This window comes from Capricornis sumatraensis, chromosome 4 (genome assembly GCF_032405125.1).
Source record: "Capricornis sumatraensis isolate serow.1 chromosome 4, serow.2, whole genome shotgun sequence".
Lineage (NCBI taxonomy): Eukaryota > Metazoa > Chordata > Mammalia > Artiodactyla > Bovidae > Capricornis > Capricornis sumatraensis.
Genome location: NC_091072.1, coordinates 37,648,641 through 37,674,383, shown reverse-complemented (window position 1 = coordinate 37,674,383; position 25,743 = coordinate 37,648,641). Strand labels below are relative to the sequence as shown.

At 37.5% G+C, this 25,743-nt stretch overlaps 1 protein-coding gene across 5 annotated transcripts in view; it reads left to right on the top strand.

Moving 5' to 3' along the window:
* The first annotated feature begins 2,656 nt into the window (after positions 1-2,656).
* Positions 2,657-25,743, top strand: part of WDR17 (WD repeat domain 17) — a 49,670-nt gene continuing 26,583 nt past the window's right edge. For 3 of the 5 annotated variants that reach the window (XM_068970588.1, XM_068970590.1, XM_068970587.1), the window contains exons 1-10: positions 9,119-9,241; positions 10,444-10,627; positions 11,922-12,152; positions 14,758-15,009; positions 16,879-17,001; positions 18,552-18,736; positions 19,350-19,518; positions 21,415-21,506; positions 23,271-23,353; positions 24,739-24,825. In XM_068970588.1, coding sequence (XP_068826689.1) covers positions 9,119-9,241; positions 10,444-10,627; positions 11,922-12,152; positions 14,758-15,009; positions 16,879-17,001; positions 18,552-18,736; positions 19,350-19,518; positions 21,415-21,506; positions 23,271-23,353; positions 24,739-24,825 — 1,529 coding nt within the window. Of the gene's footprint in view, positions 2,723-9,112; positions 9,242-10,443; positions 10,628-11,921; positions 12,153-14,757; positions 15,010-16,878; positions 17,002-18,551; positions 18,737-19,349; positions 19,519-21,414; positions 21,507-23,270; positions 23,354-24,738; positions 24,826-25,743 lie in introns of those variants that run through there. The other 2 variants (XM_068970586.1, XM_068970585.1) reach the window with 1 other exon arrangement.

The following is a 25,743-nucleotide window of genomic DNA, read 5'->3' as shown; positions in this document are numbered from 1 at the left end:
GTTGTGAAGATCTTTTTTGTACAGTTCTTCTGTGTATTCCTGCCACCTCTTCTTAATATCTTCTGCTTCTGTTAGGTCCCTACCATTTCTGTCCTTTATTGAGCCCATCTTTGCATGAAATGTTCCCTTGGTATCTCTAATTTTCTTGAAGAGATCTCTCGTCTTTTCCATTCTGTTGTTTTCCTCTATTTCTTTGCATTGATCACTGAGGAAGGCTTTCTTATCTCTCCTTGCTGTTCTTTGGAACTCTGCATTCAAATGGGTATATCTTTCCTTTTCTCCTTTGCTTTTCGCTTCTCTTCGTTTCACTGCTTCTTAGGGTGTAGCTATTTAATATCTTGGAAGGTCTGGTCAACGCATGAAATGCTGGGATGGGAGCTGTGTGTCTCTACAGATCTCTGTAAGCATTTGGGAGCTGGCTGGGAGAGACTGCTCAGAGAATACTGCCGTGGAATAGTGGGAATTAAGGGCTCAGAGGGTCTGTTATGGGCATGGCATTAACAGGCATCCACTGTGAACCAGTCGTGGCCAAGTCATCAGACTCTGTTGATTTTCCTGTGGACCCAAATACACACCCTTAATCTAGCCCATCTCATTCCCCTGCCCCTTGTTTAGTAGACTCTGGCCTTCACATATTTCCTGTTTTGAGATAATTCCTGTGACAGCCTTCCTCACCTGCTTGTCCCTGATAATTGCTTCTAAAACTACTTGTGAGTTAAAGAAATATTAGTGCATGTCTCTGAGAGAGACTTAACACATTATGGAATATAATGACTGGGGCCCATAATGGGGCAGAAAACTCCAGGGGGAAATAAAAAGATAAATGAAAATGTCTGAGTGATGGTAGAAAATATAGCCCAGTTATACAGTACCTGCCTACTTGTGGACAAATTCATTTCAGTTTATTTTCCCCTCTCAGTTTTGTTAGTACTAGAAAGCACTGCTGTGGATTTTTAGTGTGTAATTTCTCTTTATTTAGATTGTATACCTGACGGCAGAAATGTGCACTTTACTGCTGCGCAGCCGCAAATTTGCACATCAGCATAATGAGCATAAAAGAAACAGCGTGAGCATCCTAGGTATTCCCCCTCGTGGCTCCGGTCTGTCTTGTCTTCCTTTTCCCTGAAGAAAACTCTCTTGCAACTTCTAACAGTGTACATTCGCTTTGCTTGTTTTTAAAGTTTTATAAACAGAATCCTGTGATATTTATGTGTGACTTTCAGTCCAGTTACATTATGTGGTTCATTCATTTCATTGTGTATCGTTCATTTTAATTACTGTGTAGCACCAATGTGTGTGATTATCCTGTGATTTTTAATCTCCATGACTGGGGGGAATCTGGTTTTTGAGAGAGGTCTGTGTGTCTCCCCGATCCCTCCTCTGAGGCAGCCAGACTCCGCTTGGCGCCTGCGGTGGGTGCTGAGTGAGAGAAGGCTTTCGCTGCCCTCTGGTGAGGGGTCTGGGTTTGACTCGGTTTGGGACGGGAGCCTGTGGCAGCTTCCTGCTCCCCGCCTCCGCCGGGGCAGGGCTGGCAGCTTTTGCTTCTTCCTTCTGCCTGTTCCGGGGTTTGGGGAGGGGGCGTCTGGCCCTCCCCAGAGGCACGTGAAGCTTGCGTTTACTCCCTCCTCCTCGTCGCTGGGAGTAAGGGTGCGTGTCTCCTCTCTGAAGGGTTCCTAGCTGAAGCGTTGCGCTTCATTTGAGAGGAGGCTCCAGAGACCTAGGCCGAGTTCCACGCCTGCCAGCTCCCACGTGCCCTACCCGCTCGGGGACGGTGTCTGACTTGCCCCCTTCTTTCTCCTGGCACCCCACTGAGGCCTGAGACGATCTTCCAGGCGAGGGCAGCTCAGCTGGAACATCAGGGACCTCCGGTGGTTCTCAATTGATTTTCTAGTTGGTTCAGCCTTGAAGACTTGAGCATCACAATGTTACGCGGTTCCTTCCTGCCTGCTTTGGGCTCTCTTGCCCACCCCTTGTCTCAAGGGAAGCCTTTGCCTGTCTAGTCTCTCCAGTGGCTGGGCTCCTCACTCTCTGGAATTCCCTTGTTTGCTTCGCACTCTGTTAGGTGATGTGCTTAACTTTTTGATGCACTTAGGTAATTGGCAGTCAGCTAACTGGCTTTCCTCTCAACAGTGCCAGCAGGTCGAAACACAGGATCAGCCTTGTCATTGTACCCCTTTCAACCTGAGGGCTTTAATCTAGTTTTACATCCAACTCCTGATGTTAAGAATGGAACACATTTTCTGTTTCTTGTTTTGTGTTTTCTTCTGGATTCCTTACTTTTTAACTTGATTACTTTTAGAAATAGTTTACCTATTTCTTGCAAAAGTTAAATTCAAGATGTTTCTTAGACTGAAAACTGAAACCTAACAAAATATTTGACATAGCATTTGCTACTACTATATGACATAATTATTATTTTATTTGACTATAGGTTTGCATGTTCTGGTTTAGCATTATTTTTACAGATACTGTTATTTCTAAATTATTAAAGCTGTTGCAGATGAAATGTGTTTGTACTTCTAGCTTCTTATGTTGAGCAACATTTCATGAGACAGAGTTTGGTAAACCTGTTTGGTTGAAACGCATTGTTATTACTTTAGGTGCTGACTGTTCTGATGCTGATTTCCAATTGCCTTGATTAAAGTAGAAACATTCTATGGCTTGGATGACTTACATTTCACATTGGTTTGAGCAAGATGATTGGTATGAAGGACTACAAAGAGTAAGATACATTTATGTTGTATTTATAATTTTTTCTGTGATTTTTTTTTTTTTTTTTTTGCTTCTCATGCAGCTGTATTTCTATGTCATTTATATTGTGGACATTTTTGCAGTGCAGTATTCTGAGGATAAATAAGATACTTATTTGATAGATTGAACAGCAGAGGTAAGATAATATATAAGGATAGTCATCATTATATATTGAAGAAAGGGGTTTTCTTCTATCCTATTTTCGAATGAATTCTTAATGTTTTCTGATTGTCTTTAGGCTTTAAAGATAAAATAGAATTCTTTCTAATGAGATTAATGGATGAAAATAGAAATAATTTCAAGAAAGTCTGTTTACTTAAGGAAAAACATTTCATGATAGAAATGTGCTAATACCATGGAATTATAATAATATTGTAAAAGAAAATGAAAAAAAAATGTTCTGAAGAAGAGTGCCATGTTCCATTTGATAAATTTTTAGGCAATTAATTATGTTTCAGAGGGATTTGCATTGTTACTATGGCAACTTTTGCATAGCATAGCTATTCTGATGTATTATTGTAATGGCAGAAAACTGCCATTTTATTAGACACCTTATCAACCTGGATTTAGTTTAGAATAGCATAGGATTTCTCTTTGATTATGTTCACCTTTTAAATGAAAGATTCTTTGATTGTTTAAATGAAGGCAATTTGTGGATTTTACTTTTCATTCATGAGTGGAACAAAAGAGAGAGAATATCCTCATGTAGTTTTTCCAGCTTTTCCCCACCGTGGTTTGTGAGCAGTGTTAGCGCTCAGTCATGTCCGACTCTTTTGCGACCTTATGGACTGTAGCTCGCCAGGCTCCTCTGTGCGTGGAGTTCTGCAGGCAGGAATACTGGAGTGGGTTGCCATTTACTTCTCCAGTGGTTTGAGGGCATATATGACTAAAGATAGGCAGTACTGAACGTTCCTTTCTCCTTACTTCTTCAGGGTGCTCTCCTAATCACATCAATGAAAGATATTTTCTCAGTATTTTATGTCTTTTGGTTTATCTTTTTAGTTGTAAATCCTCAGCAGTTTAAGCCTCTTGGGTTTTTTGTTGCAGATTTCTTTTTCAGCTGTGAAACAAGCTGGTAAACATCTCTGGAGCCAATGAATATCTAACTTGGGAGAATAATCCTCGTGTTGTGGATTCTAAAGCATTCTTCATAAGGGAGGCTGAGAGTCAGTGGGTAGCTTACTATCCGGAATTCCAGCCTTACCCGTAAATGATAGAAATGTTTCAGCGTATGAGTTTAATAGTATTTGAAGTTGCACTGGACACACACACATACCCGCCCACCAAGACACGCACACACAGAGACATGTACACAGACTGTAACTCTAGCATCCTTTTTTTGTACTGTGTATTTTAAATGTAATAGTGCATTTTGGATGTTCAGACAGAAGACTCTTTTTCAAGTGTAGACTGTATATTCCTCTGTGGACAAGAAAAGGGATGATAGTCTAATTGTGGGGGTTGGGGGGAGTGGCTGATTAAAAAAAATTTTTTTTTTTTTACTAAAATTATGTGTGCCTTTATAGTGATTTTAAGGCAGCTCATGGAGATTTTGTGAAGATTCAAAATCTTTCTCTCCACCATAACTCCAGTCTGCCCTTTAACACACTGTTGGCCTTTATTAGTGAATTTATTATTCTGAGACATATTAAAAGAATAACCTGTACTCATACATAGATGTAGTTCAACCCTAAAATTGCCATATCCTTTTCATGAGTTTGAGCTTTTCTTGGGTCAAGTTTTAATCTGTTCTTATGCAGACTTAGATGGCAATGAAACATCTTATTATAAATAATGAAAATTGAAACATGATTATTTATTTCTTCTAAAATGCCACCATATAATTTTTCAGATGATATGTATGTGCTTATATAACCTATATAATCAGCATTCAGCATGCCATATTTTTCCATAGTTGTTTTTTTACTGTTTACTGGAAAAGATAAGTTGGTTTTTAAGAAAAAAATTATAATTTAGAAATGAGTGTTTGAAAAATCACATACAAATATGAGTTTTATCTTAAGATCACTAAATTGGCCTTTATACTTTGATATAAAATATCAGATATTTATATATTTGACATAAAATATAGCTTTTTGATAGGAAATATTTGATATACATATATATTTGGTATAAATATATTTGATATCAAATATAGAAATATATGACAATATATATGTCAAAATATGTATGAAAAAATATATATTTGATGTAAATATATATTCAATGTCAAATGTATGTATTTGGTATAAATATATTTCATATAAGATAGCAAATATACTTGATTTGCTATATAAATTTGATATAACTAATATAGCATATGCATATACTTCTACAAACATGGCACATGTATATGAACTGGATTTTAACTTAGTTTTATAACTGTTTTTGGCAGTGTTGTAACTCTAGCCAGATTTAAATTTCATGGTTATGTTATATTGTCATCTTGCTTGTGCAGAGATGAGCTTCATTGTTACACAAATCTAATTCTACTTGTTTTTTCTGCGTTTGATACACTTACCCTTCACTGTAATTACAGTGTATGTGTCATGTGTTTCATACAAGATTGAAACAGAAAATAGAATTTAGGTTGAAAACATAAACATATATTTCTGCAGGTCTGCAGTTGGCAGACTGCTGACACTCAGTTGCTTGTGAGGTGACCACGCTCAGGCTTTCTTCCTGAAGCCTCTGTAACTTGCATTATTCGGCGAACTGCACGGCTTAGTACTTCATCTTTACAGTGTGTGTTTTGTTTCTGGGCCAAAAAGACAGTGTCTTCTGAAGCAGCACATGTTTAGGATGCACATGGAAATACTTCCCAAGTACAGATAGAGTACATAATATTTATGACAAATATAAAATTACCTGTCACATACATTTGAAATATAATGGATTACCTATATGTGTGGCATGTTTTGTAGGATTTATATTTAAAATATAAATGTGTATTTTGACATGGGCCTTCAGTTGAATGTTTTCTATTTCCAGTGATGCAGAATAACTAACTGTGTAACCTTTCATGCTGACCATAATATCAAAAGCTTCTGGACACTTTGTCTCTTCAGCAATTGTAGATATCACTTAATAAAAGTGAGATATATGTGTATATATATATATAAAATGATACTTTTGAAAAATAACAAAAAACTTTTGAATACTAGCAGTTTAAATACATAATTTAGATTTGTAGATGTGATAGTATTCATATCTTTAATGATGCATAATTTTTAATATCTCATTCAAAAACCCTAATTTTTTAAAGAAGCTGCCATTTTGTTTTTTCCTGTTTATTATTTTAATGGCTGGTTTGGAAAAGTTCGTCAACTCTGAATTCTAAAGGATTTAAGTTGTTGGCCTATAATAAGACTTGTAAAAGCTGCCCAGGAACATACCACAGCAGACCAAATTGTATGAAAATATTAAAATGTTTATATTACCTGAATCAGGAACTAAAAAGAAGTAAATCAAGATACATGATACAGTAAAAATATATTAGCATGGATTTAGAAGTGATTTTTTTTTTTTTAATAAAGAGTTAGTGGAAGGACTTAATTGTTGTTTGGCATGTGAGGAGCTCAGAAGTCCTCACTGTGGCCTAAAACAAAACAAAACAACGAAAACTGAAAAATCAACAACTCCTTCTTAGATCCCTAAGAGATTTGAAGTCACCAGGCCAACTGCTGCCCCCAAATTGGAGAGACAGGCATATGGGGAGAATCGCAGTGCGCCAGAGCAGAAACCCACCTGCAGAAACCTCCGTGGGAACCAGAGTCGGAGTGGAGAACCTCAGCGGTAATTGGTGACTTGCTGGAGGCTCGTGTATCAAGTCCCAGAGTTAAAAACTCCCGGGGGACCCAGTAATAAGGAGGCCTCCAGGCTTCTCTGAGTTTTGCCTCTAGGACCTTTACCAGGTTTTCACAGTAAATATCAGAGAAAGAACCCTGCATGCTTCTGGCAAGGGGAGAGGAAAAGGAATCGTTTTGAAATATGTCAGAGCATCCTCCTTCTTAACAAGGCTGCTCTGTTTTACCAGAGCCTGATCTGCAGAGATTATATCTGCACCCAACCTGTCTGGGAGAAGGGAAATAGCCCCTGGTAACCATCCTGTCCCACCTTGGGGAGGAAAATCTCCAAGAGTACTGGTGAAATTCCCATTCCACGGGCATGGGCTTCTTGGAAGACAGAGAGCTAGTTACAATGATGGCACTACAGAGTCATCTTAACATCACAACACTAAAGACCTTCTACTGGCCACAGTTCTTTTAAACAGTGACATCATGTTCCCCTGTCAACAAAAAATTACACGGCGCACTAAAAAGCCAAAAAAAAAAAGCAGAGTTGAAAGAGATTAAATAAGGATCAGCACCAAAGTCAGATACGGCAGGGATGTTCATCTATGTCCAGCTATTATAGTTGGAGATGTTAATACTGCTCTGTCAGAATAGAACAGACCTAGCAGACACAAAATTAGTAGAGATGTAGGTGAACTCGGCAACACCTTCAAGAAACTGGATGTGATTTGATGTCTATCAACTACTTCATCTATCAACAGCAAATTACACATTCTTGTCAAACTTACATGGGAGATAGACAGAATAGACCCTATTCTGGACCAAAATCACACCTTAACAAATTTAAAAGTATAGAAATAATAATGTCTGCTCTGAGACAATGGAACTAAACTAGATATCAGTAACAGAGAGCTGGGAAATCCCCAAGTGCGTAGAGATTAGACAACACTTTTCTAAATAACGTAAGGGTCAAAGAACAACTCTCGAGAGAAATTAAAATTCATTTTGAACTAAGTGAAACTGAAAATACAACAGAATTTATGTGAGGCAGGAAGGGAGTGCTTGGAGGGAAATTTATTGCATTGAATGTATTAATTAGAAAAAAAAGGAAGCTCCAAAATCAATCATCTAAGCTTCTGCCTTAGAAGACTAGAAAAGGAAGAGCAAATTGAATCCAAAGTAAGCAGAATATAAGAAATAATTAGAGCAGAAAATAAAAGGGTAAGAGACTTGAAAAGACACCTCACTGAAGATGACAGATGACATGCAAGCTTATGGAAAGATGTCCAACATCACAGGTTATTAGGGAATTGGAGATTAAAGCAACAATAAAATGCGGCTACATGCCTGTTGGACTGGTCCATCTAAACCACTGACAACAACTTCGGCGAGAAGGTGAAGTAGCAGGAACACTCATTTTTGTTTGTTGGGAATGCAAAGTGGTGCAGACAGTCTCACGTTTCTTTTCCAAATATAAACTCAAAATTTGTTTACACACAAATCTTACATCCCAAGGATAAACTATAAAAGCCTATTTAATTCACATGTAGTTTAAATAATGTATATTTTCAGTGGCAAGTAATATTGCTATAACATTGTGAAAGGGAAAGTGTGTTTTTTTTAATTTATTTATCAAGAATGCTCGGTGTCATTAGGGGAGGAAGAAACCAGATATTTGTAGCAGTTTCTTATACTTGTAAGCACTCAAAAGCACAGTTTTTTTTAATCATGCTAATTTTCACTGCAGATTATTTTCTTCATTAGTTCCACTCAGATAAGGGAATTTAATGGGGTGAAGAAAGAAAAATTGGAGTGGAAAAAAGAGATCTTTTCAGGAAGTGGAATTATGAAATAGAAGAGATATAAAGAAGAAAGTAGTTTTTTAAATAAATGAGAGTTAACATAACTGAGTCTGGGCTTGTTTACTCTCAAATCCTCTGCCCTGCCATATGAACGATGTCTGTTCTGTGATTTCCAGTTTCTTCGTCCCCTCTTCACAGTGAAGGCTGCTGATCACCCAGCTTGTGTTCCTGCGTTATGTACCTCAGATAGTGTTTGTAAGGATGCTAGAGGAGCTGTGAGATGTAAGTTCTGAGACAGAGGTCACAATACTCCCAATACTGTGTTGCCTCACAGTGTTTTACATGTGAACTTGCTGCCGTGAATGAACTGCCAGTATTTGAAACTTGGTACATTTACATGAAATTCTGGATATTTCTGTCTCTTTGGGAAGTCATTGGTACTAGACCCTTTGGATAGGAATGTGCATTCTACGTTTCACTCTGTCCCCTGTCACTGCTGGTGGGATTCCCAGCCCTGATCAAATGTCAGTCGTCATTTATTTTACAATCTTGCTTCTCGAGTAGAAATGACCTGCCTTGATGTCTGTTGCTGTTTGGAGATTTCAGCTCCCATTCTTTGAAAGCATACGCTGAGATGAATACTGCTAGCAGAAAATTTTTTCAGGGCATAGAGATAAGGATTTAGGAACACAGATGTAAAACTACGAAGAGGCGATTTATTGAATAATGGAGATGACCAGCATTCCTCTGAATTTGTTTTTCAAGGTGAACATGTCCCAGGTAAGGCAGGTGGGACTGCTGGCTGCTGGGTGTCAGCCGTGGAACAGAGATGTGTGCGCTGCCAGTGGAGACAGGTTTGCATACTGCGCCACCCTGGCCATCTATGTTTATCAGGTAAAAGAATGCTGGCTCTTGTCAATTTTTCATTTTTTAGGGTAAGATTAATATTTAATTAAGTTTGAAAAGGTAGTGAAATGCTATTAAGTCTGCAGTTTAGTTAATAAAAATATTTAATTAACACTCGATTTGAAATTCCTGAGTTCAGTTTTCTGCATTGTGCTTAAGGCCCCATGTGGGTAATTTGTAAAGTCAGAGAGGGTCGCTGACATGCAAAATGACTTCTTCATGCACTTGTATTTATAGACTCTTCCACTGAGCGGCTTTAACGGCAGTTTTTCTATTAGATACTTTACATCTGCATTATCTACTGTTGGTAACCTAAATCACTGACTAAAACTTACAAACCTGTTCATCCCTACATGTACAGAAAATGCATTTATACTTTTAAACAGGCTCCTGGCATTGGGCATAGGAAACTATGCTAGCTGTTAAGCTTTTACTGCAAGTATATGGTTAAAGAAAGACTGGTGGCATTAATAGATAATATAATAATGATTTGAAAAAGTATCATATAACACTGTGAAGCGTTCATTATGTGTTCAAGGGAAAAACCAGGTTCAACAAGATGACAAATACAGCATATAACAGTATGTCATAAACATGTTAAAAATGAGAGATGAATCAATCTACTAATTAATGGCACAGTTACAAAGGGAATAGGAAAATTAGGCTATTCATTTTGTCCACTTGCATATAAAAACAACATAATGCCCTTTCCAAGAAGCAGTAATGTAAAACAGGTCCAAATGATACCACTGCTCTGCAAACCTTGCCTATCTTAATAATGCAGCAATGAGCAGTTGGCTTACTTAACGTACATTTTTTGATTAAAATGCAATTTAAAAACTGCAGAAAAATTATTTCAAGACCAAGGTATTTTTCTCTTCATAAGTAGATAGGGCTACAGAAAATATAATAAATCTCTTAATTATGCATATTTAAATGTACATTTATTTTTACTCCTTTTAAAATTGATATGTTTAATGTCAGTCCTCTCTTATTTTTTAAAAAAATGGTCTTGTTCCGTTGAATGCGTTTGAATTCACTTGAAGGTAGAGCGAGCTTGAATTGTGTTCATACCTTGTTATTAGGTGTCCTCCCCTTCATGTGTGCAGCTTTTGAAAAAATGTGATTTTCAATGGAAAGTGCATTACCTAAAAAGAAGCACTGATATGTTTCATTTATATTTTTTTTAGTTGGATCACCATTATAATGAATTCAAACTCCACGCAATTATGTCTGAACATAAGAAAACAATCACAGCGCTCTCTTGGTGTCCACATAACCCTGACCTTTTTGCAAGCGGCAGTGCCGATAATTTAGTGATCATTTGGAATGTTGCAGAACAAAAAGTCATTGCTAAACTTGACAATGCGAAAGGTATATCTCTTAACTGGGATTTACTTGTTGAATGAAGTATTTTTATTTCAGTAAGCAAAATGTTATACTTCAATAAGCTCAGGTTTTAAAGTAGAGTTTTGCAAGCTTGCTAATAAGAGTCTATGTAAGAAACGCATTTCATGTCATGACCCATGGTTGTGTGTGTGCATGCGTACAAACCAAAACACAATTTCATGAAGTAATCAGACTTAGTACACTGGTTAGTTAAGAACATAATCTGTACCAGATAATTTATGTTTACATATAACATTAAAAATTCAAAAAATAAATATAAAAGCAATAATTAGAGACAATTTTCTCAGTGAGACAATTATGAGAGATTAATAATTAACCTTTGTATTTTCTTTTAATTTTAAAAGGGGTTATATATACATCATTTTATTTTCTTGCTTAACATTTATGTGAAACAGGTGGTCAGCTCATTTTAGTCAGATCCATGTTACAGATGAAGAACCAGGCTTAGGTAACGTGACTTAAGGCAAAACTAAAATTTAAATCTAAACTCCTGATGAGGCGGTAGTTTGTAGCATTAACTTTGTTATTAAATGCGTATAGTAGCATTTAACTTTTCATACATTTAATCCTTATGCCTGCAATGCAAGAGACCTGGATTTGACCCCTGGGTTGGGACGATCCCCTGGAGGAGGAAATGGCCACCCACTCTAGTATTCTTATTTGGAAAATCCCACAGACAGAGGAGCCTGGTGGGCTACAGTCAGTGGGGTCGCAAAGAGTCGGGCGCAACTGAGCGAGTAACACTTAACCCCAATTTATATTTAATATGCTTTAAAGCAGGAATTGTACCCCATACTAACGTGGAACATCTAAAGTAGGTCTTATGCGCAAAAGAAACTCATTGTAAGTTTTCACTGCTTACAGTAAGAATTCATTGCTTTAATATTGGGTTGGCCAAAAGGTTTGTTCCAGTTAGAAAAATCCAAATGAACTTTTGGGGCAACTCAATATATAATTTCCTGAAAGAAAGAAAGAACTCTGTAAGTTTCTTTGAGTATGTGAAGCATATAATCATATGAAGTAGTTTTAAACCAGAAACTAGGTATACTTTTTCATCATAGACGTACTCTCTGCATGTTCCCTGTAGTCTTTAGGGTTACTTTATAAATTAAATTCCCAAATAAGAGGTAGTTTTTTTTTAATAATGAACATAACCTTGTATTTTGGTTGTCTTGGAAGCATAGGATGCAGGTAATATTGAATGGCGTGGTCTTAAGCCACATCTCCCGGTTGTGTATCTGTATTTAATTTATTCCAGGGACGCCTGCCTCTCTCAGCTGGTGCTGGAATGCTGGTGATGCCCTGGCATTTGCTTCCCACAGAGGCCCGCTGTTCATCTGGACCATCTCAGGACCAGACAGTGGGGTGACTGTGCACAAAGACGCCCACAGCTTCCTGTCTGATATCTGCATGTTCAGATGGCATACACAGAAAAAGGGGAAAGTTGCCTTTGGTCATATTGATGGAAGTCTATCAATTTTTCAACCAGGTAAGAATGTTTTTTTAGTCAGATGTCTTAAATTTATTTTTCTTATTAACATACATAATTTCATATTTACATGGCATAGAAAGTTAGCGGTGTTTTAATTTTTAAATAATAGTTGTGCTTGGGCTTCCCAGTGGCTCAGTGTTTAAGAATCCGTCTGCAAATGCAGGAAATGGAGATCTGGTCCCTGGGTTGGAAAGCTCCCCTAGAGAAGGAAATGGCGACCTGCTCCAGTATTCTTGCCTGGGGAATCATACGGACAGGGGTTGCCTGTTGGGCTGCGGTCCATGGAGTCGCAAAAAGCTGGACATGACTGAGCACACAGACACACACAGCACAATAGTTGTACAAATATTATCCAGTACTATGCCGATTCCAAATAACCATTAGAAGTGAATTTTATTTGTAAGACATTTTAGTACATTTCACCATCTCTTAGGGACACAATTCAACCTGTAACAACACAATGCAGATTCCTTGACTTCATTATTCTGTAGGATCTTTAGCAAGTAATGTGCACAAAACATTGGTATAGTCCTGTGGTGTGTTTTCCTTACATGTGCAAGAGCTAATGGGTCATGAAGGAAGCACAACTTTCCTGCTCTGCCACTGCATTCTAAACTGTGAGTTTGAAACTCTGAGACCATTAGCATTGATACCAGCAGCATTAGGTCTTGTCCTGAGGGGTGGTCCCCCTTCCCTTCTGAGCGACTTGTCACCACAGACGGTTGTTCTGTCCTCTGGGCTCTCAGAGCAGACTGTGATCTCAAGCTCTCTGCTGTCCTGTCTTTGTCTCTCTTGGAAGAAATAAGTATTCGTGGAGGACTGCCCACAATAGTGCAGTTCATCCATCGTTTGGAAGCAGTGATTTTTAAACCCTGCTTAGTGTGTCTGTGGATTTCTTTGTGTGTGTTGGGCAGCGGTGGGGTGGGATATCTTGGCAGGTAGTTCACCTAAGGCTTCAAGCCTTCTGTTCCCTTTCAGTCTGAAAAGCACCACTTTATTCTTTATTGGACTTCATGTAAAAATTGTCATATTAATAGGGGATTCTAGGGCCAAAAGAGGGAGAAGGCAGTGGCACCCCACTCCAGTACTCTTGCCTGGAAAATCCCATGGATTGAGGAGCCTGGTAGGCTGCGGTCCATGGGGTTGCAAAGAGTCAGACATGACTGGGCGACTTCACTTTCACTTTTGACTTTTGTGCTTTGGAGAAGGAAATGGCAACCCACTCCAGTGTTCTTGCCTGGAGAATCCCAGGGACAGAGGAGCCTGGTGGGCTGCTGTCCATGGGATCGCACAGAATCGGACATGACTGAAGCGACTTAGCAGCAGCAGCAGGGCCAAAAGAGGTGGAAAACTACTGTTTTAGCTGTTTCAGGTTATATCCTTAGACAAAAGCAGATTATTAGAAAATCTGGTTTCAAACTTCATAGTAGAAATGTTTTAATTAAATTGACTTTGGTATTATTCCAGGGATATGCACTAATCAAATTCTCATTGTTTCCTTTTGGAAATGATGTTGATGGCGTAGTGCTTATGTAATGTCGCTTTTATAATCTGATATGTTGGAAGACAGCATGTAATGATGTCGTTGCAGGAAGAGCTATGGTATCTTTCAATTGTCTTATTTTTTGAGTAAGTACTTCTTTTAAAGTTTATGATACTTAGGAATAATTGGTACTTCTGTTAAGGTTGTAATCTCTAAACTTAGCTGTTTCGCTGCCTTTCTGTTTGCAAACGAGTGGAACATTTAATTGCAGTCTCCATGGGCTATGTCAGCAAAAGCCTTTTTTTCATTATCACCAGTGTGTATATAATTTGGAATAAATAAGAGGATTGTTTGCTGGTCCTTTTCTTCACTTAATTTCATTTGTTTCATCTCCCTATTTTTCTGGCTGCTTGTTTGTTCTGATAGCCAGGAGTGAATTACAGTGTGGCAAATGATAGTATGGATGAGGACAGATGACTGTAAATATTGGGATGCTGTTTATCATACACCCACTTCAAGGTAATTAACTCATTTACTCTTAAAAAGAAAAAAAAAAGACCTCCAGTGTCATCTTGTTCTCTACCATAAAATAAAAAAGTGAGCACACAGAGATTCAGTATCTTGGGACTAGGATTTGGACCCAGGCAGCCCTCCAAAGCCTGTGCTTTTAATCAGAACACAATATTCTTCCTGTTGGTGAGCACCTCCCTACCCCTATGCTACTGTAACTCAGTGAAATTGTAATTGTTGACAAGATCATGTGGGTTATTTTTCCACTTTTTTTCCCCTAACAACTTCTCAGAAGCAAATCGAGAGACCTCCAGGATACTGGGGGTTGCCTAAGCAAAGCAGTTCTGTCCAGCTGCATCCTTAGTTGTTCGCCAAGTTGTGTCTGACTTTTTGTGACCCCCGTGGACTGCAGCTTCCCTGTCATCCTTCGGACAAACTCTAAATTCCCCTGCATTCGCATGTCAGTTATGACTTCCATATAGAAATGCCAGACTTGTATTCCCAGGACTCTTGGAATCAGTGGTCTGCAAAGAGGAAGTTCAAATGATCTCAGTTGTTAGTCTTATTGTGGAAATTTTGTTGAAAATCATGTTCCTTACATTTGAATAGGTAATAAAAGTCAGAAGCATGTGCTGAGACCTGACTCTCTTGAAGGGACAGACGAAGAGGATCCCGTGTCGGCCCTGGAGTGGGACCCGCTCTCTACTGACTATCTGCTCGTGGCTAATTTGCATCATGGGATTCGCCTAGTGGATTCCGAGTCACTTTGTTGCATAACGACGTTCAGTTTTCCCAGTGCAGCAGCTTCCGTGCAGTGTCTGGCCTGGGTTCCCAGTGCTCCTGGGATGTTTATAACTGGAGGTAACTTTACCTTGTTCCCCAGAGTTTCAAATATGTGCATATTCTTTAATTGAGTCAGGGAGATTGCACTGTTTTATCAACTGATTTTGTGTAAGACATTGATATCTCAAATATTATCATTTATTACAGTAAATACCAAGTTTACTCTTATTTCTATTGTGTATCATTAACATAATGACAAATAAAAATGAAAAGAAGGCCCAGTTTTCCAGGTTTCTGGCAAAATCAGAATATGTCCTGCATGTACACATGTGTGTGCCTGTCTGGGTTTGTGTGTATACAAAAGAGAACAGCAGTTCAGTTTCAGCCATGGCTGGATGACAATAAAGGTGCTGGCTAGAAAAACAAGTTATATGAATGAGAGGTCTCTTAGCCTCACTGGTAGTTTTGGGTCATGTTTTCCTAATCATAAGACAGTCAGCAAAGCTAAGAAGTGATGGAGGATGGGAAGATGAGGAATTTAAAATAGTCGTTAGGAGTTAAATGACTCACCATTCACATAGGTTCAGAGAAACCGAGTACTTTCAGCTGCTGTATAAATACTTCCCATATTTGCTAAGTCTTAACATAAAAAGACAAAAGAGTCTTTATCCTTTCAACAGCTTTAAAACAGCCTTTATTCTTTAAGCACTTAAACTACACATGGAAGTGGATTCTTATTTATATATGTTAACTGACTTAATTACATATGATATAATTAATGATAGACATGGGAATTTTGTTTTTATGTATTATTATTACTGTCCTTATTATTGAGGTGAAGTTTATATATCATAAAAATCACCAAGTTAAAGCATCCAGTTTAGAGGTTTCTATGTTCACAACGTTGTACAACTGTAACCACCATTTACCTCCAGAATCTTTCCTCATCCCCCTGATAGACTCTGCCCATCAACAGTCAGTCTCCATGACCCCCCAACACACTCGCTAGTCACACATGTATGTACATTAACCACTGATCTGCTTTCTGTCTCTGTGATTTGTATATTCTGAATTCACAGAAATTGAATATTCTGGATTCACAGAAATTGAATCATTCAATGTTGTGGGCTTTTATGTCTGGCTTCGATGATTTAACGTTAAGTTTCCAGGATTCATCCATAATGTAGTGTGAATGAGTACTCACTCATTCCTTTGTATAGATGGATAATGTTCCATTGTATGGATATGACAAATTTTGTTCATCCGTTAATCAGTTGATAGACACTCAGCTTGTTTCCACTTTTGTGCTGTTATGAATAATGTTGCTGTGAACGTGTGTGTGCAGGCTTTATGTAGACGTGTCTAATTCAGTTGGGGGTGTATGCAGGAGAGCAATTGTTGGGTCATATGGTAACTGCATTCAGTCAGTGGAGGAACTGCCAGTCTTGTTTCTGGAGTAACTTATTAAGGTGGGAATTTTGGAAGCAGGGGGTTTTCTAGTTCCTCTTCAGGCGTATCAGCTAGTCCTTATGTGGCTGCAGGTGAGCAAGGAAGCAGTTTACAAATGCTTCGAGAGAGGAAGGATTGTTCATGGCGGGGGTAGAAAGTTTTCTGTGACTGGCTTTCCTAGAGCACAATGTCACTGGGTGGTTTTTTGTGAGAAAATCATCATATCTGTCTTTTCTGGGGGAAGCTGCAAAAGCAAGCAGCCTCTTAGCTTAGAAGGGGATTTGAAACAAAAAAAAATTGCAAAACCTGCCAAAAAATTTAAGGGATGAGTATCATTTCATCTGCTTCTTTGTATTATTATATAACATTGTGTGAAGAATGTCAGTAAGTGGTGTTAAAAATCTGGCAAGTTGAAATTTTGTTATTACTTTTATATCTCAGCATTTTATGTTTCAAATAAAATGTGCTAATAGAATGCTTTTCTTTTGATCTGACTAGATTCCCAAGTGGGTGTTTTACGCATTTGGAATGTTTCTAGAACAACACCTATTGATAATTTTAAATTAAAGAAAACAGGATTTCATTGCTTACATGTACTGAATTCTCCTCCAAGGAAAAAATGTAAGTAAAAACGTTAAAATTTAATATTTAAAAATATCATATTTGCTGCTATCAAATAATATAATGATATAAACATAACAAATACTGGATGCTACTGAAAGGCAAATTTTTAAAAACTACCCTTGATAATATGTGTGCTAAAGTTACCATCAAAGCCACATAATATCTAATATTGCTAAATTGAAGATATTTAGAGCAAAATTACATTTTTAAATGTTATTGAATGAGGATATTAAAATAATATTAAATTGTCTACATGGGGGAAATGAAATGATGGTACTGGTGAAAATAAGAAATAGAGTGATAGGATTAAATAAAATTCCTCTGAATCAGATATGAAAGTGAAAGTGAAGTCACTCAGTTGTGTCCAACTCTTCGTGACTCTGTGGACTGTAGCCTACCAAGCTCCTCTGTCCATGGGATTCTCCAGGCAAGAGTACTAGAGTGAGTTGCCATTTCCTTATCCAGGGGATCTTCCCGACCCAGGGATTGAACCTGGGTTTCTTGCATTGGAGGCAGACGCTTTAACCTCTGAGATCTAATAATTTATAGTGATATCATTATTTTAAATTATATTTGCAAGAGCATATTCACATTCTAAGGGAAAGTTTTTTTTGAAAGAAGACAAAATATGTGATAACCTAGTGATACCTGTATCAGATCTGACCTGCAGAATTGTAAGATAATAGATTTGTACTGTTTAAGCTGCAAAAAAAAAAAAAAGAATATACAGAAAATAACTAAGCAAGGAGACTTTTATACAAAGTTGGGGAAATGAAACTGTATAAAAAGTAAACATTGACAAAGAAGAAATTAAGATGCAAATGTATGTCAGACAGTTGTAATTGTTGATTTGGGTGCTAAATTAAGTGAAAGTCGCATAGTTGTGTCCAACTCTTTGCGACCCCATGGACTAAATTCTCCAGGCCAGAATACTAGAGTGAGTAGCCTTTCCCTTCTCCAGGGGATCCTCCCCACCCAGAGACTGAACCCAGGTCTCCTGCATTGCAGGTGGATTCTTTACCAGCTGAGCCACAAGCTAAATTAAAGTGAATAATAAATAAATCTCAAAAATAGTTATTTTCATTGGATTGAAATTTTATGGAAGAGGGTGATTAGTTTTAAAAGAAAAAACTTCATGTGTGTTTGTATGTGTAGAGGAAGAAGTAAGCTTTTATATCAGCAGTTTGAAAGAACATTGATTCCAAAATAATCATGCTGTGTTTCAACTTATGGGCAGTAAAAAATTAAAGATTCAGCACATACTGTGATTCTTCACAGTAATTTTTATTCGTCTTGTTTCACCTGCACTCTATACATGTCTTTTCAAAATAATATCCCATTTTGTATATATGTATGTGTGTGTGTGGGGGGGCCAGTTCTGCAAAGTACACCTGCGGCAGAAAATCTGATCATTGCTTATTAAGAGTTTACTGATACAGATTCTAGATAAAAGAAAACGCAGGAGCATCTATATAAATTAAGTCCTTTGACTTCATTCCAGCATGTGGAAAGCCACTGGCATAAGGGTTTATTACTTTCTTTTCTAGTTTCAAACCAGTCCCCAACCAAAAATCATTACACATCCTCCACGAGTGAAGCAGTCCCACCCCCAACTCTGACGCAGAATCAAGCCTTCTCTCTTCCTCCTGGTCACGCCGTGTGCTGTTTCTTGGATGGTGGCATTGGACTTTATGATATGGGAGCCAAGAAGTGGGATTTTCTTAGGGACTTGGTATGTCTGTGGTTTTCCTTTCTTTTATAATGCAGTGCTTATTTTGTGTATAAAGTGATGTTTGCTTTTACTTATGTATTAATATTGTCCTAAGATTATTTTTGTAGGGAACCATACATTAGGAACTTATTTTGGTTGACTGAAACTTTTTATAAAGATGTCTAGAACTATTAAAAGTATTTAATTGTAAATATTGTAAACATTAAATTTCTTTTAAAAGTACTGTCTGCTTAGCTTGTCGGGAATATTCTGCATTTGGCAGCGTTCCCATTGCTGTGTAGGCCATGTTACCCATGTGTATAGTATTGGAAAATCATGTCGTTGCTCTATATTTTGGAAGCAAAATGAGAAATAGAATGTTCTTTCAGGACGAAGGAGAAAGTCCCATCTCTGCCAGTTACTCCAAGCTTTCTTGTTCTCATTCATGAAATGAGCAAGGTTGGATTAAGTGTTTTCTAAGGTTTATTTCTATTATTGAGTCATCATAATTCTATGAGTCTACAAACTTCTGTTGCAATGACCATGAAGCCTCTGTGTAAAATAGAATACAGTCCTGCTGAGAACTCACATTTTGCCTGGTTTTCTTCTGTGCTTTTTTACGCTGCATTCCTAGGGTCATGTGGAAACTATTTTTGACTGCAAATTCAAGCCTGACAACCCCAATCTTTTAGCAACAGCTTCATTTGATGGCACCATAAAGGTCTGGGATATAAACACGTTGACTGCTGTGTACACTTCCCCGGGGAACGAAGGGGTTATTTATTCCCTTTCATGGGCTCCAGGTAAGAACGTTTTTTATTAAAATCAGGAGTACAATTGAATGACTCTCCTAACTTTTATATTCATCTGCATTATCATCTCTCCTTCAGTGCCGTCTTGCTCCAAATGATTGTGGAGGCAAATTAGTATCAACATATGTGTTGGTACAGTTTTGGGGGTATTTAGAATAAACTCCCTGAGCAGGCACTTTGATTTCTGGGCCCTTCCATATGTTGTAGTCATACAGAAAAGCCACGGTACATCAGGATGATACTGACCCATCTCATCTTAGCTGCGTTTATATCGATCTGCCTGTAAAGTGTTAGTCGCTCAGTCACGTCCGTCTCTTTGCGACCCCATGAGCTGTAGCCCACCAGGCTCCTCAGTCCCTGGAATTCTCCAGGCAAGACTACTGCAGTGAGTTGCCATTCCCTTCTCTGGGGAATCTTCTCGACCCAGGGATCGAACCCAGGTCTCCCGCATTGCGGGCAGATTCTTTACTATCTGAGCTGCCAGGGAAGCCCTATAAAGGTGTAATGTATTTTACATGATGGAAGTTTTCCTTAATATTTTCATGTGACTCAAACATATAAAAATAAAATTTTTTTTTCTAAAAATTATGCTGCCTATCTCTTTCCCTGGTACATCTGTTTTGTGAGTAAGAATAATCATCAGTTTGATTATGAGCATGTAATTCTGTATAAACTCTACTTTTGTAATATTGAAGGGTTTTATGGGATACTAGGGCCTTTTCTTGGCCTAGTATGGTGGAACCTTTATACTTTCCTATACATAAAAAAGAAAAGAGATGCCTTGTGAAACTGCTGGCATTTTCTCCCAAAACATTAAATTTTCCTGTAGTGAATAACTATAAAAACTAAACTGAGTTTTTCACATTAAAAAGGATGTAGAATGTTTTACTTATTTGTCCTAATACTAATATATGAATTAAAAACTGACTTATAGCCAGTATATGGCTTATTTTTTTAGCTTATCTCCTCATGCACATAAATTTTTAGCCCTGAATATATATATTGGGTTTTTAAAGGCTTGATGTCTTCAGACTTCTATTTTCTTTACCCTATTTTTAGAGTAGAATCACAGGAAAAATTTTAGAGGTGCAAATAAATGTGAAAACTTTTCCCCAGTAATTTTAGATCCCCAACAGGGTAGCAAAATGAAAATCCTAGAAAAACTGGTGAGGACTGTTTTGTAAAGTACTTACAATCATTTATCACAAAATAATTCCTCTATATTTTTTCTCCTAGGTAGCAGGTAATAACTGTTTCTTTCTTCTAATAGAGAAAACCTCTTCTTTGATTGCCTTGTAACAAATTCAGAATCATCTACTAACTTAGCAGTAGTTTGATTTTCATAGATTTTTTTTTCTTAAAAATAAACAGCATTATGTTTTTAATGGAGAAAATGAATTTTTTCATGTGTCTTGCTTATGGAAATATTTACTTTCCTAACCATTAATACTTTACTAAAATTGTTAGATGGTCAGAAAAATGTAAATGCTGACTGGATATGTAACAATACTGAGGAATTATTGATAGTCTTTCTATTTTTGATTATACTAGTTTGATCACATTAATAAAAGAGATCCTTTATTTTAGACATCCATCCTCAAGTGTTTATTGATGAAAGAACACAATGTTAGAGCTTTGCTCCAAAAAATCCAGTAGGGGGTTGTAGACGAAAATAAGATTGACCATACTTTGATAATTGTTGAAATTGTATGATATATTTATGCACTATACTTTCTATCTATATTTGCATGCAATTAATACTTTTCATTATTAAAAAAAAACTTGAAGCACTTTACACACTCAAGTCATTTTCAAAAATAACATTTTTAAAAAGAGTTGCATTTGTGGCAAACATTTCATATAATGTCTAACAAATTGTTTCCTAAGGTGATTTAAATTGTATTGCTGGAGCAACTTCCCGAAACGGTGCTTTTATTTGGGATATTAAAAAGGGCAAAATGGTACAACGATTTAATGAGGTAGGATGTATTTATTGCTAGCTTAATAATATAATGTCTTATATGGCCTCATGTATTTTCAATGCTTTTTTCTCTACATTTAATAGTTAATCAGCAGGTTGCATTATATTTTCCTAATTAGAAGAAAGTCCAAGAGAACATGCATATGCTAAAATAAATTCTGAAAGATGTAGCTAAGTCTAAGATACAATTATTCCCCTAAAGTTGCATTAGAGATTCAAAGGAATTTTAAGTCATCTTCCACAAAATTGTCTAGGCAAACACTCAAAAGTTAGAAAAAGACTAAGCTCAGAATGTGTCCCAAATCACAGTCCCAATTTTGTCACTGATTAGCTTTTGACATAGAATCATTTTATTGCCTTGAGCCTGATTGTTCACCTATAAGATGGTAAAGTTGGATGTTTTAGTTCTTCTGAGTCTCAAATTCCATTTTTCCATAACACATTGTAAAAACTCCCTCTCTCCTCTTTGCAGTGTCACAGACTGTACTTCTTCTACTTGGAGTTGAATTGTCCTTCCACTTTTTTCCTGAGTTCTGTTAATATTTGCAAAACATATATAATCTCATTGACAGTGCGTTAGCTGTGAAGGGAGGAAGGTATGAACAGGGTCTAGGATTGTCCCTCAATCTCTTGAAATTTCATTCAAGTGATTACAGTGATTACTGTACTTAAATTGTGGCTGGTGTTAAGAGGAGACTAAAGTGACTTTTTCTCTGGAGCTTTAAGGGTGTTTTACTAAGGTGGTCTTCAGTTTACTATTTTAACCTTTTTTGAGGGGGGTCCATCTTTATAAGGACGGACACAGCAATGGAGGAGGTCTTTAGACTCATTCAGTTGAAGGAGTCGGGGTTCTCCATTAGCTGAGTTCATCCTCATGAACTCAGTGCATTTAAGGGTCAGTAATGTCCTGCTTTTTATTTTGTGAGGCCCATGTAACAGTTAATTGAAGCCAGAAGTGTTCATTGTTCCCACATTTATTATCCTAAATTTAAGCAATTTTGATACTGGTTCTAACTATGCTTCTGGACGCTGGGAAAGCCATGAATGACATAAGGGACGTCCTGGATGCTTGGGGCTGGCTGTCAGGTTGGGGCCGCCTAGTGCTAATGAAAAGGTACTTAGGTCACAAGACACCAAGATGCTGGGAAACTTGGAAATGAATTGATCACACCCATTACCTAGTTGATGAGTGACATTCCTGTGTATAGATTGTATCCTTTGTGTTTTTAAAACCTGTGATTATATTCCTTTACCCTTCTCCAGTCCAAGAATACGGATAAATGTAGAGATTTGTTATAGTAATAACCTTAAACCTTTGTTTTATAAAAATAAAATTTAGAAATTTAGAACAATCAATAATAACAGTTGCTTGCAGTATCTCTTTTACTGTAGTTTTAATACCATTGGGTTTGAAAACTATAAGTTATCTTCATCATTATGGGAAAGGTGGGCTTTCCCAGAAAAAGGTATAAAGCTGAGCTTGATTCTACAGATGACTGACAGACGTTGGGCCTTTATCAGTGTCCCTGAAAAGGAAATAGAGCCACCCAGTTTATGTCTTAAAACAGTGGTTCTGTTTCTTAAGTGTGATAGCTTTATGCATTCTTAAAGTGTATATTTAGCTTTCTGTCGTTCACAGTAATGTCTGTAGCATCATCTAGAGCAAGTTCCTAATAGAAAAGTAATATTAGAAGAAGTAAATAAATAAGAGAAAAAAGGGGTGAATTATTTCTTATTGATAGGTATTTTGCATTTTTTGAAGCATGGAAAAAATGGGATATTCTGCATTGCCTGGAGTCATAAAGATTCCAAAAGAATAGCAACCTGCAGTGGTGATGGTTACTGGTAAGTACTGCGTATGAAATCACACTGTTCATAAGGATGCATTTGATAATAGAAGTGTCTCATGTTAGCACCTGTATTAAAATATTTGATAAGATTCTGTTTGTACAGCTCTGCCAGCTATCATAAATATTGTTTATGGTGGCTTCCCAGGGGGCACTAGTGGTAAAGAACCTGCCTGCCAGTGCAGCAGATGAGACCCAGGTTCGATCCCTCAGTTAGGAAGGTCCCCTGGAGGAGGAAATGGCACCCCACTCCAGTACTCTTGCCTGGAAAATCCCTGGTGGGCTGCCATCTGTGGGGTCACACGGAGTCGGACACGACTGAGGCGACTTAGCAGCAGTTAGCTTTACTGTGTATTTTCAGGGCATTAACTTACTTAAATACCACAGTCAATTACTAAACATTTGTAAGTATAGGTTACCACCAATCCCTAGTAGCTTCAAAAGTTTTGGTAGGCCTAGAAAGATCCCCTGGAGAAGGGAATGGCTGCCCACTCCAGTATTCTTGCCTAGAGAATTCCATGGACAGTAGAGCCTGGTGGGCTATAGTCCACAGGTTCACTAGAAGTCAGACAAGGCTGAACGACTAACACGTTCACTTTCACATAGCAGGGATATTTTAAAAGGGTCTTTTCCGAAGACTTTTAAAACTTTGTAGTACATTAATTTACACACAGCTTTGTGTTCCTAATGGAATTAATAGCCGTTGTATTATGGTAATTATAATAGAAGGATATTGTGTGCCCAGTCATGTCCGACTCTCTGCGACTCCATGCATCGTGGCCCACCAGGCTCCTCTGCCCATGGAATTTTCTAGGCAAGAATACTGGATAGGTTGCCATTTCCTACTCCAACAGTAGGGTCTTAAGCTTCATTTGTTTTTGCATTAAAAGTGTATGGAATGTATTTGGGGAGAAGGGCTCCTCCAGATTTCTAGTTGTATCCCTTAAAAATGTGCCATGAAAATATTATAATGACTTACATGTCTTAGACTTGGTGTAATAATACATACAACCAACACTGTAAATGAGTTGTTTTAAACATAAATTTTCCACTGTTAAATTTTGAAGCTGAAAATCTAATGCTTATGTTTTAAAATATATGTATTATACTATGCATTTCTTAAATAAAATATTTTCTAAATAAGAAAGTATCTCCTTTAAATAGGTTTCAGTGGGTTGCCATAATTAATACTATGTGATGTAAATATACTTATCATAATGATAATATCATTTACATGGTACTTTTAAATGTTCCCTGTGCTTTGCAGACAAGGTCTCTACCCTAAAACACTTTTGTTTAAATTATGTAGTTTTGGCTTTCTTCCTTTAAATAACGTATTTAGAATGTTGTAATTTTCTATTAACATATTATACTTAATTTCAGTATAATTCGAACAATTGATGGTAAAATACTACACAAATACAGACATCCAGCTGCAGTATTTGGTTGCGATTGGAGCCAAAACAACAAGTAAGTATTTTTTCCTGAAATAAGTAATAATTACACTTAGCAGATTTTGAATAACCATAAAGTTTGATGTTATTCTCATAAGTAATATTCATCTCTCTTTTTAGGTAATATTCCCCTTATCTCGTCTTGTAACTGCGTGTTTAACCATCTGTTTTTATTCCATGAAGTTTTTACATGATTTAGGAATATTGATCCCTACTTTCAAACAACTTGCTGCTGCTTCAGGGAAAAGCATACAGCTCACTAATGAAAATGGAAGTCAGTCCGGTCTGTGTGTGGCTTCTGAGAGATGTGGCCCTTGCTCTAAACCCTGTTAGAAATCTCTGTGGTGCATTGTCCCCGTGGCTTTCCATTGCCTCCACCTGATACAAATGCCACGACATGGGGTGACTTCCCAAGATGTGGAACTCAGAATGGTTTTGAAAGGTCACCCTTGCTTAAGAACCTGGTATTTACCATGTAAAGATCAGCTTAGATTTAAAAATTAATCCACATCAAACCTCCACTAAAATTGATCCTTTAAGCCATTGCACTTCCAAGAATACTGTGTTTCACACCTCTCTTTGACAGGATATAAATTACATTTATATGCCATCAAATATGTGGGATCAAATAAATCCCATCAAATATATGGGAGATAGTGAAGGACAGGGATGCCTGGCATGGTTCAGTCCTTGGGGCTGTGAAGAGTTGGCCATGACTGAGCGACTGAACAAGAACAGCAAATTGTATTTAAGAAGTCAAACTTCTGCTTTGAAAAATGCAGATGTGAGCACAGCTTTCTGTTGCTTAAATCTCCCAGCAGCTTCCCATTGATGTTGGGATGACGTGCAGAGTCCTAGCCAGGCAACCCCTGTATAAGCTGGCTCCTCTGTGCCTTATCTCCTTCCAGGCCTTGCTACCTCTGCTGCTAACGTC